The 16,782-nt window shown below is 51.9% G+C and overlaps 1 protein-coding gene across 2 annotated transcripts in view; it reads right to left on the bottom strand.

The window, feature by feature from the left end:
* ADISSP (adipose secreted signaling protein) overlaps positions 1-16,782 on the bottom strand; it is an 80,126-nt gene that overhangs the window by 27,476 nt on the left and 35,868 nt on the right. For both annotated transcript variants that reach the window (XR_014515619.1, XM_083459123.1), the window contains exon 3: positions 6,814-6,956. Coding sequence is in view for 1 of the 2 variants with exons in the window: in XM_083459123.1 (XP_083315249.1) it covers positions 6,814-6,956 (143 nt within the window). In the remaining variant the exon portion in view is untranslated. The remainder of the gene's footprint in view (positions 1-6,813; positions 6,957-16,782) is intronic.

The raw sequence follows: 16,782 nt of genomic DNA on the forward strand, positions 1-16,782 counted from the left end.
TCAAATTTGCAGATGACACCAAACTGGGAGGGGTGGCTAACACCCCAGAGGACAGGATCACACTTCAAAACGACCTTGACAGATTAGAAAACTGGGCCAAAACAAACAAGATGAATTTTAACAGGGAGAAATGTAAAGTATTGCACTTGGGGGGGGGGGGAAATGAGAGGCACAAATACAAGATGGGTGACACCTGGCTTGAGAGCAGTACATGTGAAAAGGATCTAGGAGTCTTGGTTGACCACAAACTTGACATGAGCCAACAGTGTGACGCGGCAGCTAAAAAAGCCAATGCAATTATGGGATGCATCAATAGGAGTATAGCATCTAGATCAAGGGAAGTAATAGTGCCACTGTATTCTGCTCTGGTCAGACCTCACCTGGAGTACTGTGTCCAGTTCTGGGCACCACAATTCAAGAAGGACACTGACAAACTGGAACGTGTCCAGAGGAGGGCAACCAAAATGGTCAAAGGCCTGGAAACGATGCCTTATGAGGAACGGCTAAGGGAGCTGGGCATGTTTAGCCTGGAGAAGAGGAGGTTAAGGGGTGATATGATAGCCATGTTCAAATATATAAAAGGATGTCACATAGAGGAGGGAGAAAGGTTCTTTTCTGCTGCTCCAGAGAAGCGGACACGGAGCAATGGATCCAAACTACGAGAAAGAAGATTCCACCTAAACATTAGGAAGAACTTCCTGACAGTAAGAGCTGTTCGACGGTGGAATTTGCTGCCAAGGAGTGTGGTGGAGTCTCCTACTTTGGAGGTCTTTAAGCAGAGGCTTGACAACCATATGTCAGGAGTGCTCTGATGGTGTTTCCTGCTTGGCAGGGGGTTGGACGCAATGGCCCTTGTGGTCTCTTCCAACTCTATGATTCTATGATTCTAAGATTCTATGGTGGAAGGGCGTTCCACAGGGTGGGTGCCACTACCGAGAAGGCCCTCTGCCTGGTTCCCTGTAACTTGGTTTCTCGCAGTGAGGGAACCGCCAGAAGGCCCTTGGCGCTGGACCTCAGTGTCCGGGCAGAACGATGGGGGTGGAGACGCTCCTTCAGCAAAAAAGGGAATTTGGAGAGTGGTGCTTGAAACAACTACTGGTCCTATGGACTTGGAGAGCAGCTGGCTACCCAAACAGGGCCACCTGTCTTCTTTGACCACTGGCCAATTTAGGTGGGGTTGATGGGAGCCAAGGAATTCAAAAATATCTGGAGGGCCACAGGTCCCGCTCCCCCAACCCACCACCAAAAAGTCCTCCAATAAAGGCAGCTTCGTAGTTGTGCCAGCAGGCAAGATCTATACCGATAAATATTTCAGTGCCCTTGAAACGGCATTTAATCCTGCCTGAGACAGAATAGTATCTGAAATGGCTTTCTCTGAGCAGAAGGAAATTAAGATCGAAAGCTCTGGGACTGGGGGGCTGAGAGGGATTGTAACCTTAAAACACACACCCAACAACCAAGTGAAAAAGCCCATCCTCCGTACGTTACTGGAGAACTAGAGAGCAAGGAATGAGATAATGCCCAGCAACTAGCTCCAATTTCGCTTTTTCCACCCTGTTGGTTTCACGCCTAGCAAGGGAAGAATAAGAACACAGAGGCGGAAGAGGCTGCTGTAATCAGGCTGTTCCTGGAATGAAACTTGGATAATTGGTTTTTATGTCCAAAATGCCAGAAGTAATTAGGCTTGGCTGGAGTGCCGCACAGATAAAAATGGGAAGGCCTGGCAGAGAAGGGGGAAAAGGGAGCTTGATGCCATCTCGTAATTGCAGTCCTCCCAAAAATGCTGCAAGTCAAGCAGCTTCAGCCTCATCAGCTCGCAGGCAGGGCCACGACTCCCCAAAACTCTGGTGTCAGCGGGCGCGGGACTTTGAGGAGACGCTCTGCCCATGCTCAGAGACACGTGGAAGCTCAAAGACCGAAGACAGTTCTGAGATTTGAGTTCCTTTAGCTAGGCATGCGCATTTGTGTGTGTGTGTGTGCCATACAAACTCCCAGCTGCCTCTGAAGGCAGATTTGGCCAGGGCTGAGAGGAGATGTACTCTAACAATACTCTATTCTGTCTTGATCCAGACCACACCTGGAATATCCTGTCCAATTCTGGGCACCACAATTTAAGAAGGATGTTGACAAGTTGGAAGGTGTGCAGAGGAGGGCAGCCAAGATGATCAAGGGTCTAGAAACCAGACCTTATGAGGAACGGTTGAAGGAGCTGGGTGCGTTTAGCCGGGAAAAGAGGAAACTGGGAGGAGATATGATTGTTGTTGTTTAGTTGTTTAGTCGTGTCCGCCTCTTCGTGACCCCCTGGACCAGAGCATGCCAGGCACTCCTGTCTTCCACTGCATCCCGCAGTTTGGTCAAACTCATGCTGGTAGCTTCAAGAACACTGTCCAACCATCTTGTCTTCTGTCGTCCCCTTCTCCTTGTGCCCTCCATCTTTCCCAACATCAGGGTCTTTTCCAGGGAGTCTTCTCTTCTCATGAGGTGGCCAAAGTCTTGGAGCCTCAGCTTCAGGATCTGCCCTTCCAGTGAGCACTCAGGGCTGATTTACTTCAGAATGGATCGGTTTGATCTTCTTGCAGTCCATGGGACTCTCAAGAGTCTCCTCCAGCACCAGAATTCAAAAGCATCCATTCTTTGGCTATCAGCCTTCTTTATGGTCCAGCTGATAGCCATCTTCAAATATGTGAAGGGCTGTCGCATGGAAGGGGGAGCAAGTTTATTTTCCCCTGCTCTGGAGGGTAGGACTCGAACCCATGGCTTCAGGGTTACATCAGGAAGAACTTTCTGACAGTAAAGGCCATTAGACAGTGGAGCAGGCTCCCACAGGAAGTTGTAGACTCTCCTTCGTTGGAGGTTTATGAGCAGAGGTTGGGTGTCCATCTGTCCTGGGTGCTTTAGCTGAGATTCCTGCACTGCAGGGGGTTGGGCTGGATGACCCTTGGGCTAGATGACCATCCAACTCTACAATTCTATGATTCTGTGAACATCTGGAAGGCCAGAGGTGAGCTACCTGTGATGCAACAGATGTTGTGGGTTGCCCACTGTATGCGAAAGCTTATTCTTCTCAGTCGTGAAAAGTGAGGAGGGGGTGAGCACACTGGGCCGTAGCACCCCAAAACTTGGTTGTGTGATTTTACCAGGGAAACCACAGCTTGCTGCTAAGTCTGAACCAGGCCAAAGACTCCATCTATGGCTGCTCTGAGAGCGGGAAACGTAATAGGAATTAGAAGGGCCCCACACTGCAAAAGGGACGCGGGTGGCGCTGTGGGTTAAACCACAGAGCCTAGGACTTGCTGATCAGAAGGTTGGCGGTTCGAATCCCCGCGACGGGGTGAGCTCCTGTTGCTCGGTCCCTGCTCCTGCCCACCTAGCAGTTCGAAAGCACGTCAAAGTGCAAGTAGATAAATAGGTACCACTCCGGCGGGAAGGTAAACGGCGCTTCCGTGCGCTGGTCTGGTTCACCAGAAGCGGCTTAGTCATGCTGGCCACATGACCTGGAAGCTGTACGCCAGCTCCCTCAGCCTATAGAGCAAGATGAGTGCCACAACCCCAGAGTCAGCCACGACTGGACCTAATGGTCAGGGGTCCCTTTACCTTTACACTGCAAAAACCACCTATCCTCAATCACTCCCACTGGGTTTGCTCGCAAAACCAGGTGCTGTGGAAGGAAGGGACCCCCACACCTGACAAAGCAACGCCACATGCCAGGCGACAGATCTCTCCGCACATCTGGCTTTCCCCCAGCCCGACATGCAACGGCTCTCCCTCCCGTCTCTTCCCCAGAAGTCATTTTGCTCCAGGGGGACATAATATTGGCAAGAGAATGAAAACAAGAGGGACAGCTGCTTCCAGAATGGGATCTGAAGTTCTTGGCAGTGGGATGGGATGGGGGGGGGGGCTCCTTGAAGTCTACACTGAGGACTTAATTACTGTTAATTTTAAAAAAACAAAAGCCACAGGCTGATTCCCTTTTGCAGGAAGGAAACAGCCATTGCGGGCATCTGGAGCAGCTGGGAGACAGTGGTGTGTGTGAAAAGAATGGGGGAAGCAGGCGCCTGCGCATGGATTAAGTCTCACAGTGGGAACCCCAAAACAGGGGTGGCCAAAGTGGTGCCCTCGCGGTGTTTATTTTATCGATCCCAGTGTGAGAGCATCTTAGCCAGGGGGTTTGGCACCAGGAGTTCCGTGTGTACAGGAAAACTGTGCACATCCGACCCCTTAGCTAGTGGGAGAAGCCAGGGATTCTCGTGGGTATTCATGCGCCGTCGTGAAATCTCACGAGAGCATCCCAGAGCCAGCGCATTGAGCAGGCCTTGAGCCCCGCCCTGAAGCAAGGCTCCTAGACTCTCCGTTTTGAAGCTTTCTGCACGACACAAACCTCCTGCTCTGCTGTGTCTCAACATCCTCCGACACCCGCAGTGAAAATAATACATGTGAAACTCAGAAAATTTGAATATCATGGAAAAGTTCATTTATTTCAGTAATTCAACTTAAAAGGTTAGTTTCACCTTTTAAGTTGAATTACTGAAATAAATGAACTTTTCCACAATATTCTAATTTTCCGAGTTTCACCTGTATATAATAATAATAATTTATTATTTCTACCCCACCCATCTGGCTGGGTTTCCCCAGCCACTCTGGGCGGCTTCCAACCGAATATTAAAAACAATACAGCGTCAGACATTAAAAACCTCCCTAAACAGGGCCGCCTTCAGTTGTCTTTTAAAAGTAAAATAGTTTTTTATTGCCCCTGCTTCAAGAGTTACAAAGAACTGGATGCTCTTCGTCTCCTGACAATTTGCTAGCCAAAGCAGGAAAAGGAAGCAGGGGAAGTCCTGGTAAATTGGTGCTAATTTGGGTAAGCTCTGAGTCAACAGCAACTAAGCCACCAACGCTACCAGGCTGAAAATCTTGCCTGATCCCCTTTGCTTGGACGGCTTCCAAGCGCCAAGGGCAAAAGCGAATTAAACCAGTAATTCCCTGAGCTACGAAAAGGACTTGCTAATTTCAATATGCTATCATCAAGGCAGGATCTGGACACATAGGGTTTATATATAGCTCGCCCTTCCTGGAAAGAGCTTTGTTGGGAGCGAGGGTCCCCTCTGGGAACCTGGAAGGATCTCAGTTATAGGGGCCAAAGAATAAAGTCGAGAGAGGAAAAACCTCTTGCAGAAAGTTCATTAGAAACACGGGGTGCGATGCTAGACACAGAAGAGTTTGGAATCCAGAACAGCTCAGCGTTATGCTGCTGCTAGGTTTGTGGAGTTTAAAAAGCGTAACAATGGGAAAAGTTAGTAATATTGTTAACAGATTAGATAAAAAAATGGATAAGCTGAAAGAAAAAGAGATTGACATTGGGAACCAGAGGGCGGTGGAAAGTCTAGGGCTTCTGAGAATCCTAAATGTGATGGTGTGTAAATTGAAATATGTTATGTAAAACTCAATAATTTTTATTTTATTTTTTAAAAGTGTGTTCCTAGTCCTCACTAATACTACTACTAATAATTTTTTATTTACACCCCGCCCTTCCCGGTTCAGAAAACCGGGCTCAGGGAGGCTAACAACAAATTTAAAACACTTAATTGTAGAAGCAGAATAAAATAAAGTATAAAATACAGTATTAAAAAAGAATAACAATAAAATTCAAAGTTCAGAAATCAACTTGGGGTAAACCCATCTAATAAGCATTAGATAGTCACCAGGGCTAGCTGGCTGAATTAGTCCTAAATGGGCCAGCGAGGAGGCCAGAGGAGAATTAGCTGTGGGGTCTCAGAGCAGGTAATCTTCATAAAAGGGGAGGGAAGAGAAGAGAAGGGAAATAAATAAACAAATACATACATACATACATACATACATACATACATACATACATACTGCGCAGATAGGGACACCAGCATACAGACAGGGTTTCTGGTAGGCGGGGGACTATGTATGGAAGTAAGAGCTGGACCATAAAGAAGAATGGATGTTTTTGAATTATGGTGCTGGAGGAGACTCTTGAGACTCCCATGGACTACAAGAAGATCAAACCTCTCCATTCTGAAGGAAATCAGCTCTGAGTGCTCACTGGAAGGACAGATCCTGAAGCTGAGGCTCCAAGACTTTGGCCACCTCATGAGAAGAGAAGACTCCCTGGAAAAGACCCTGATGTTGGGAAAGATGGAGGGCACAAGGAGAAGGGGACGACAGAGGACGAGATGGTGGGACAGTGTTCTTGAAGCTACCAGCATGAGTTTGACAAACTGCGGGAGGCAGTGGAAGACAGGAGTGCCTGGCGTGCTCTGGTCCAGGGGGTCACAAAGAGTCGGACACGACTAAACAACAACATGATGGGGGCACCAACATGCAGTCCCGATCTCTAGACTCCAGATGCGCAGACGCTTGGCCTACTAGTAAGGTAAAGGTAAAGGGACCCCTGACCATTAGGTCCAGTTGTGGCCGACTCTGGGGTTGCGGCGCTCATCTCACTTCATTGGCCGAGGGAGCCGGCGTACAGCTTCCGGGTCATGTGGCCAGCATGACTAAGCCACTTCTGGCGAACCAGAGCAGCGCATGAAAATGCCGTTTACCTTCCCGCCACAGCGGTACTTATTTATCTACTAGCACTTCGTGTTTTCAAGCTGCTAAGTTGGCAGGAGCAGGGACCGAGCAACAGGAGCTGACCCCGTCGCGGGGATTCGAACTGCCGACCTTCTGATCGGCAAGTCCTAGGCTGTGTGGTTTAACCCACAGCGCCACCCGCATCCCAACTAGTAGTACATGTGAAATGGATCTAGGGGTCTCAGTGGACATAAGTCAACAGTGCGCTCTTACCTTCACCAAGAAACTGCCGTCTTTCTCCTGGGTGACCATGACCACGGAGTCGTGGAGCTTTTCGTCAAAGTGGACATGGCTGGAAGTCCCCTCTGCCGGTTGAGGCGGGGCGAAGCGGACACCTCCCACTTTGGACTTGGTGCCTAGAGGAGACACATCAAAGCCAAACAGGGATCAGGTGCCAATTTCAGGACGAGGAATCCACTAGCAACGTTAGACAGAAGTTGGAGCTGCTGATTCGCAGCTGGCTTGGTCTGGTGAACACGGAGACACGGGGAGAGCCTGCAGGATCAGGCCCACCTAACCAGCATCCTGTTCTCACAGTGAATAACCAGATGCCCCAACAGGATTGTACAACAATAAGTAACCAAAGAATTAAACCCCTGTGTTGCAAACAAATATCAGTAATATCCAAGACAACACGATGACCGAGTACAACAATGCAATATCAATATAAACTCTTTATATAATCTAGACTTCTGTTTATTTGGTTCTACGTTTTCAAGAGAAACCACCAAGAGTACACATTTTGTGACTTTCAGAGATTTGTAACACTTCTGTTTATTTGGTTTTGTAGAGAGTGCATATTTCATATATTTCATATTGTTCAATGTTCCGTATAGATTATATAAAGAGTTTACAGTGGTACCTTGGGTTACATACGCTTCAGGTTACATACGCTTCAGGTTACAGACTCCGCTAGCCCAGAAATAGTGCTTCAGGTTAAGAACTTTGCTTCAGGATGAGAACAGAAATCGTGCGGCGGCAGCAGGAGGCCCCATTAGCTAAAGTGGTGCTTCAGGTTAAGAACAGTTTCAGGTTAAGTACGGACCTCCAGAGCGAATTAAGTACTTAACCCGAGGTACCACTGTATATTGATATTGCTTTGTTGGACTTGGTCATCATGTTGCCTTGGATATTACCAATAGGAGTGTAAGCAGGATTTGAGCGCAAGAGCCCCTCTTCTCCCGTGGTTTCCGACAACTGGCGTTCAGCAGCATGGCTGCCTCCAACTGCGAAGACATAGCACAGGCATAATGGCTGGTAGCCATCAAGTGGCAGTGAGTTCCACAGTTCAACTATGTGCTGAGTAAAGAAAGGCTTTCTTTTATCTGTCCTGAACCTTCCAATATTAGGTGTCCACGAGCTCTAGCGTTACGAGAGGGGGAGAAAAGTCCATCCGCCTTCTCAACGGCTTGCATAATTAAAAAAATGTCTGCCATGCTGCCTCTTACTCGCCTTCTCTCAAAATTAAAAAGCCCAGCCTTTCCTCGTAGGGGGTTGCTCCATCCCTCTGATCATTTTGGGCACCCTTTTTTGAACCTTTTCCAACTCTACGATATCCCTTTGGCAACCAGAACTGCACAAAGTATTCCAAATGCAGCCGCACTATGGATGGCAGCTAACAGAATGAGGTTGAATCCTGACAAGACAGAAGTACTGTTTTTGGGGGACAGGGGGCGGGCAGGTGTGGAGGACTCCCTGGTCCTGAATCAGGCAACTGTGCCCCTGAAGGACCAGGTGCGCAGCCTGGGAGTCATTAAGAACTATAGTTGTCCATGGACGCTGTCAGGGCTGCCGCCCAGTCCCAGCTCACATAGGACCAAGTCAGCCAGCGTTCAGTTTCAAAGAGTCTTTATTGGATTACAGGTTCCATTTCCAAACTGCAACGTGCAGCCCTACTTCTTCTAGGTCAGAACGACGAAGACCCGTCTGAGTCTCCGCCTCTAGCGCACCAGCTTAATACCCTAGCCTTGCTCCACCTCCTGCGCCTTTCCTTCCGTCTCTGGGTCCTCCTGCCCCCCTGGGTCTCTCCTTTCCTACTCTCTTCTGACGCGGACCCCCCTGACCCTTCCGCCTCCTTGCGGCGGGCTTTGGGACCCGGCTCACTCTCTGGGCTGCTGACTGCGCCAGCTTCCGTTACATTTGAACTTGGCGCGCGCGCCCAACTCTCCACTTTCCTCTTGATCGTTTCCTCGCTCCCCGAGGTGGGCGTGACTACTCCTGACTCATGCCCTCTCTCCTTCTGAAAGTCTCCGGAGCCCGATATCTGGTCCCCTTTCTCCCCGCTGCTCCCGGCTGGGAACGTGGGTCCCGATCTCCAACTGCTGCTTTCTGATCCCTCTCTGGACCCTTCTTCCTGGGGTGTCCCCCTGCTCTCCCCCCTTGCTCTGGCTGCTGGCGCTCCCTTCTGGGAATCCTCGGACTCGCTAGACAGGCTCGGTGATCTCGGGTCGTCATCCCCACTCATCCTTCCTTCGTATTCCTCCCCCTCGCTCTCTGTCTCCTCCCTTCTCTGCGTCTCTGCTCCTGAACCCCTGACATCCATCCCCCCCTCGAAGCCCCCCCTTCCCCCCTCCCCGCTTTCAAGGGTGGTTGGTGGGTGCTCCGTCATCACGGGAGTGAATGTCGGATACAGTTCGCTCCCCGTTGCTGGCCGCCAACTGAAGACCTCCGAGTCTTCCTCCCTGCGTTCGTCAACGGTGGTCTCCTCCGCCTCCATCTCGGTGCCGCCGTGCTCGAAACCAAGGTCCTCCCCGCAAACGTCCATGTCCGTCTCTGCGTCTGTCGCTGGACCTGGTGTCTCCTGCCACTTCCGGCGCCACTGCTCCTCTGGCCGATCGTCCCACCAATACGAGTTGTCGGACGTCGAACCCTCCGGTGACCCCTCTGGGGAACGTGTGCGCGGTGCGGGTTCCCCTTCCGAGTCGAAGCCATGGAACGTGCTGGAGGAAAGCGTGGGCGTGAACAACCAGTCGTCGAAGAAGCCCGCTGGCATAGGTCTGTGTGGGAAAAGGGCATGAAACTCATCCTTGAGCAGGGGTTCCTCCAAGGCGTAGTCCGGCACCCAGCTATTAGTACTGGCCCGGGTGCCCTCCCTTGCTAGTAGATATTCTACTCCGTCTTCCCCCCATCTGGAGTCCAAAATCTCCGTGACTTCGTTGATGGGGTCCTGCTGTGGCAATCTTCCCACCTCCGTCCGCTCCGGAGACTGACTCGGTGCCGTTCCTGGTTCCTGGAACCTGTGCGGTGCCCTGTAGGGAGTGAGCACCGACCTGTGGAACACCGGATGCATCCTGGAACCCTCTGGTAGCACCAGCCAGAAAGCCACCGGGTTGATCTGCGCTTCGACTCGGTATGGACCGAGTTGCTTGTGCCCTAGCTTCCTCTTGGCTAACGATCGGGTCGGCACCGCGTGGGCTGCCAACCAGACCCAGTCTCCCACTCGGATCTCCTCGCCAACTCGCCTGTGCTTGTCAGCTTGGACCTTGTATGCGTGCTTCGCCAGCTCCAGCTGCCGTCTGAGTTGATCGTGGACCTCTTGCAACTCAGATGCGAAAGCGTCCGCCGTCTGTGGTTCCCCTTCCCCCACTCTGTCCAGTCCCGGGAAGGTTCTGGGATTCCTCCCATTGTTGGCGAAGAACGGCGTCACCCCTGTGGATACGTGTTTCGTGTTGTTGTAGGCGAATTCGGCGAGCGGCAGGTAATCCACCCACGTCGCAGGCTGTTGATTGGCATAGCATCTCAGGTACTGCTGCATGATGGCATTGACCCTCTCCGCTTGCCCGTTGGTCTGCGGGTGCCTTGCCGATGTCAGGTTGATCTTGACGTTCAGGAAGCCCATCAGCTTTTGCCAGAAATTCGAGATGAACTGGCGTCCGCGGTCGGACAGTATAGACCGCGGCAGCCCGTGCACTTTGAACACGTGATCTATGAACAATTTGGCTGTTTGTTCTGCCGTGGCCACCTTCGCACACGGTATGAAATGTGCCATCTTGGTGAACAAGTCCACCACCACTAGTACAGCTGTCTTGCCTCTCGAGCTGGGTAGATCCGTGACAAAGTCCAGGGCCACTCTCTCCCATGGTTCAAACGGCGTTTGCAGCGGTTCCAGCAGTCCCGCCGGTGGTTTGTGCACCGGCTTGGCCCTCTGGCAGGTGTCGCACCTCGCGACGTAGTCCGCGACTTCCCCCCTCAGTCTGGGCCACCAAAAGTCTCTTGCGACCAATTCCACCGTTTTTTCTGTGCCAAAGTGCCCGGCCGTGGGTGCGTCGTGCAGCTGCTGCAGTACCCGGGCGCGAAGTTCGTCTCCCGGCACGTAGACGGCCCCTTTACGTAAGAGCAAGCCGTCTCGTATCTGGAACTCGTCGCCCTTCGCCGTGCCCTTGTGCACCTCTGCCATCTTCGCCTGCGCGAATGAGTCGTCCGTCAACGCCCTTCGCACCGCATCCAGGTCTACTGTGGCTGAAGCGCACGCCCACGCTGTTGGCGCGAAGATGTGCATGGCCGCCGCTGGCGTCGCCTCTTCGAGGTACTGCGGTTTTCGGGACAGGGCATCCGCCATGATGTTGGTGTCGCCCGGGACGTACTCAATTCGGAAATTGAAGTCAGCAAAGAACTCCGCCCAACGGATCTGCCTCTGGTTCAGGAACCGAGCCGTGCGCCAGTGCTCCAGATTCTTGTGGTCCGTGCAGACCTGCACCGTGTGCTTGGCGCCGATCAGGAAGTGCCTCCACGCCTTGAAAGCTGCATGAATGGCAAGCAGCTCCCTATCCCAGATGGTGTAGTTCTGCTCCGACTTGCTGAGCTTTCTGGAGTAGAACGCCCCCGGCCTCCAGACCCCCTGCGGGTCCTCCTGCAGCAGTACCGCTCCCACTGCTCTATCGGACGCGTCTGTCTCCACCCTCAGCGGTCTGCTGGGGTCGATATGCAGCAGTTGCTCTTCCGACGCGAAGAGATGCTTGAGTGTCTGAAAGGACCGCTCCGCCTGCTCCGTCCAGATGAATTTCTTTTTCTTGGAGCTTAGCGTGTCCGTAATAGCTGCCGTCTGCATCGCGAACCCCTTGATAAACTTGCGATAGAAATTGGCGAATCCGACAAACCTCTGGACCTCTTTCCGGTTGCGCGGGCTCTTCCAATCCAACACCGCACGAACCTTGGCGCTGTCCATGGCTAGCCCCTTGTCCGACAGCTTGTAACCCAAGAAATCCACCTCCGTCGTGTCGAACTGGCACTTCTCCAGTTTGGCGTACAGTCTATGCTGCTGCAGCCTCTTCAGCACCTCCCGAACGTCCTGGTCGTGTGCTTGCTGCGAGTCAGAGAATATCAGGATGTCATCCAGAAAGCAGACGCACTTCTTGTAGAGGAGTCCCGCCAACACGTGATGCATAAAAGCTTGAAAACAGTGAGAACCGTTTTGCAAACCAAACGGCATCACTCTGTATTCGTAGGTGCCCAGAGGCGTGAACATGGCTGTCTTCCACTCATCGCCCTCCCTCATGCGGATGAGATTGTACGCTCCTCGCAGGTCCAACTTGGTGAACACGCGTCCCTTGCGCACCGTCGCCAGCAGGTCGTCAATCCTGGGCATAGGGAAATCGGAGGGCTTGGTCATTCTGTTTAAGAGGCGGTAATCCACGACCAATCTTTTTTGGGGCGTGTCCTTTTTCTTCACGAAGAAAACAGGACTGCCCCCTACTGCGCTGGACTCCCGGATGAAACCGCGCTGCAAATTGTGATCGATGAACTGTTTGAGTTCCTGTAGTTCGTCCTCAGACATGGAATATAGCTTCCCCTTCGGCAGCGTCGCCCCTGGCAGGAGGTCAATCTTGCAGTCATATTGCCTGTGCGGTGGTAGCTTGTCTGCCTCTTTCTCGCAGAAGACCTCCAGAAAGTCCGCGTATTTGTGGGGAACTGCTTGCAACGTTCCCAACTGCAGTTGTGAGTCCTCCTCCTCCCCCTCCTGCCTGGGCAGGATGCAGTGTTCTGCGCAGTAAGAGGAGCCGAAGATCAGCTGTCTCTGGTACCAAGCCAGCGTTGGACTGTGCCTGTCCAGCCAACTCATGCCCAGCACAATGGGCGTGTCCGACAGTCGGGTGACATTAAAACTGATGACTTCCCTGTGGTTACCAAGTTGCATCACCATTGGTGGCGTCTGCTTCACCACCTGCCCCCCTAGCAACTCTCTGCCATCCACTGTGACGACTTGCAGGGGCAGAGTGGCAGGCAGCAGCTTTATAGCGTGCTGCTCCACAAAATCCTGTGCTATAAAGTCTGCGTTGCTTCCAGAATCCACAGAAAGCGGCACTTCGATGGTGACTCCATTGGGTAGCTGGAGAGACGCTGTGAGTTGCACTACTGGTTTGGGTGGGAGGGGGTCCGTGGGTTGCAATATCGCTGGGGACTGCTTCACTGATGCGTCTGGCTGGGCCCCAGTGCCTCTGTCTCCAGCCAGACATCGTCGTTTCCCTGCTGAGCTTCGCTGCATTGCGTGGCCACTTTCACCGTTGCGGAGGCTGCAGTGTGCTTGGAGCTCCTCTGGGGACACTCTTTCGCCAAGTGTTGAGGGCTCTCGCATATGTAACACTTCCTGGTCCCTCTAGGAGGTTTAGTCTTGACTGCTGTCGGTGCAGAGGCTCTGCTAGCTGACTGAGCCCTGGCGCCTCCCACTTCCATAGGTTCCACTCCCCCTCCTGGCGGAGGTGTGGATTGCGCACGCGCTGCTTCCCTTGGAACGAAAGAGAAACTTCTCGCTGCTTCGCGCCCTCCACGTCCTTCATCTCTGCACCATGGACGTTCTTCCAGCCTCACCCCCACAGTCAGCGCCCTTTGGACCACCTCCTGCGTGCTTCGGGGCCTCTCCCCCCTCGCAATTTCATCCTTCACAGCAGAGCTGAGACCCTCCCAGAACAGGTCCCTGACTGGGGGCGAGTCCCGGTCCCATTCCAATGCACTGACCAGCGCAAAAAAGCGGGTGTGGTACTGCCGGACGCTCGCCCTCCCTTGTTTCAGTCCATGAATCTCCCGCCGGGCAAGATCCACATCAATGGTAGACAAAAAACATGCATCCATCGCTTTGATAAAGGCATCTGCACTCTGAAGCGCCGGATCTTTATCCCTCCACAAATTGCGCAGCCACGCTTTCGCATCCCCATGCAAATGGGACAGTATAAACCCCACTTTCTCTTGCTCATCTCTAAAGTCTTTTGCCAGCAGTTGCAGTGCGCACATCACATCTGCTCGAAAGTTGGGGTACTGTTGTAAATTCCCATCGAAGTGAGCCACCAGCCCTCCTGCTCTCCGTGCCAACCCAACCCCCTCCGGTCTGGGTCCTGGCTGCCCATGCTTAACCCATGCTTCAAACCTGGCGTGGAGATCTCGGTAGGCGGCTGCCGCATCCTCCTCCCTTTTCTTGGATGCCAGTACCTCCGCATTCAATTGGGTAACTGCCTGTTGCAGCGCTGAAACTTTCTCTGCTTCCGTCATCTTTGCCAACCGTCGTGAGCTTGCTCCCACACACCGATCCCCTCCTCCAGCTGCTTCTGTCTCCGCTGCGAGGTATCAGGTGTCAGAAGCTTTTGAGACGGGTCTTACTGTCAGGGCTGCCGCCCAGTCCCAGCTCACATAGGACCAAGTCAGCCAGCGTTCAGTTTCAAAGAGTCTTTATTGGATTACAGGTTCCATTTCCAAACTGCAACGTGCAGCCCTACTTCTTCTAGGTCAGAACGACGAAGACCCATCTGAGTCTCCGCCTCTAGCGCACCAGCTTAATACCCTAGCCTTGCTCCACCTCCTGCGCCTTTCCTTCCGTCTCTGGGTCCTCCTGCCCCCCTGGGTCTCTCCTTTCCTACTCTCTTCTGACGCGGACCCCCCTGACCCTTCCGCCTCCTTGCGGCGGGCTTTGGGACCCGGCTCACTCTCTGGGCTGCTGACTGCGCCAGCTTCCGTTACATTTGAACTTGGCGCGCGCGCCCAACTCTCCACTTTCCTCTTGATCGTTTCCTCGCTCCCCGAGGTGGGCGTGACTACTCCTGACTCATGCCCTCTCTCCTTCTGAAAGTCTCCGGAGCCCGATATCTGGTCCCCTTTCTCCCCGCTGCTCCCGGCTGGGAACGTGGGTCCCGATCTCCAACTGCTGCTTTCTGATCCCTCTCTGGACCCTTCTTCCTGGGGTGTCCCCCTGCTCTCCCCCCTTGCTCTGGCTGCTGGCGCTCCCTTCTGGGAATCCTCGGACTCGCTAGACAGGCTCGGTGATCTCGGGTCGTCATCCCCACTCATCCTTCCTTCGTATTCCTCCCCCTCGCTCTCTGTCTCCTCCCTTCTCTGCGTCTCTGCTCCTGAACCCCTGACAGACGCGCAGGTTAATTCTGTGTCCAGGGCAGCTGTTTAGCAGCTCCATCTGGTATGCAGGATGAGACCCTTCCTGCCCGCGAACTGTCTCTCCAGAGTGGTGCATGCTCTGGTTATCTCCCCCCTTGGACTACTGCAATGTGAGAGCCAGTATGTTGTAGTGGTTAAGAGTGGTAGACTCGTAATCCAGTGAACCGGGTTCGCATCTCCACTCCTCAATAAGGTATACTATTCATAGTATCAAATTATAAATTTCAATGGAAGTTCGTTCAACAAATGAACAACCAGAAGACCCAGTGGATCAGATCATTCCTTAGTCAGTTCATGCATAAGGTCCATCTGTATAATGGTGCCTATTCCATCTGTCGGTTCGTAAAGTCCAAAAAGTCCACATGAAAGGTTGTTACAGTTCCACAAAATCCTTAAACAGAGACTAGACAAGGATTTCCATAATATTGGCCTTGTTTCGCCGTCCTGGGCTTCATCAGTACTTAAAGCTCTAAGTAATGCAAATAAATACAATATCATGATCTCACACATTTTACAACAAAAATAATATAAACATGCATGAACTGACTAAAGAATGATCTGATCCACTGGGTCTTCTGCTTTGTCCGTTTGTTGAACTTTATGAGTTACTTCTGTTGAAATTTATAATTTGATACTATGAATAGTATACCTTATTTATCTAAGAACACAGCCGGTTTCGTCTCGCGTGTTTATTGGGCTTGCTATCAACAGGCAACAGCTGCAGCTCTCAGTGACAACAATGCACCAAATGGCAGAGATAAGTTTGGTGCTCAGGAGACGGTGAAAAGGGTGCATGGTTCGACTGATGAGGAGAGGCGTGTCAAATGGAAACGATCCAGCTCTTCCTTTTGCAGAGGCTTTCTGCCAAGGAAACTTATTTATAAATGTTTCCAGGGAGCCCGCTTTGGATAAGCACCTCCACTATGAAGAAGACAAAGACAAAGACAAAGAAGAGGACAAAGACAGCGAAGAAGACAAAGAGACAAAGGAAGAAGACAAAGACATTTTCTAATGGAACAAATTATATTTTTTAAAATATGTTTATTTTGAAGATGCACATTTTAAAAAGCCTGCCTGGCGTTTCCACACCTGAGCACCGACAATAAACCGTTAGCCTAGGTCCTAAACTGCCTTACCCAGCCTGATCGCCTCTACAGCCAAGCCTGTTAAGATTCCCCCATCCCCCAAACCAACCCAGCAAGCAGCACTCACAGCCCGTATCAGCCCATCACACAGTTGTTTTCTTTTAAAAATGTGGAAAAGTTCAGAGTGATGGGTCACTGCGTATCTGATCGACGGAAAACATGATATTGGGCAGGTGCTTAAAAAACAAAAGGTCAGGGACACGAGCCCCAGCAAGCTCAGACATGAAGGCGGTGCCGATAGCTGGAGGGTGAGGGCTGCATAGCTGTGGACGAGTCCTCTCCACCCCCAGGGTGGGGTTCAGCATTAGCACAGCATTGAGCCCAGCCACCTGGAAGCAACCTTTCCATCAGGCTGCACCAAAGGCAGAGGCCAGCTGCCCTTAGCTCTCCTGTATCTGATCCCAAGCAAGAGCCATTCCATCAGGCTCCCCTGAACTGTTTCCAGCCTAGCTGCTCGCTGCAAGAGCTCTGTAACCTGAAGCACAGGTACCCTAAATTTGCTCTTTCCCCCATTCTCCTCCCTCCTTGTTGCCTTTTCCTTTTATGCTGCGTCTGTTAAAACTGTAGGAATAGGGGCAGGCCTGTTTTTCACCAAGCTTGAAATCCCCTTTCAGTTTTCTCCATGCCACGAACCACATCATAAACTCCTGTCGTATCCCCAAGA

This window comes from Podarcis liolepis (assembly GCF_965112155.1).
Source record: "Podarcis liolepis genome assembly, chromosome: 9".
Classification (NCBI taxonomy): Eukaryota; Metazoa; Chordata; class Lepidosauria; order Squamata; family Lacertidae; genus Podarcis; species Podarcis liolepis.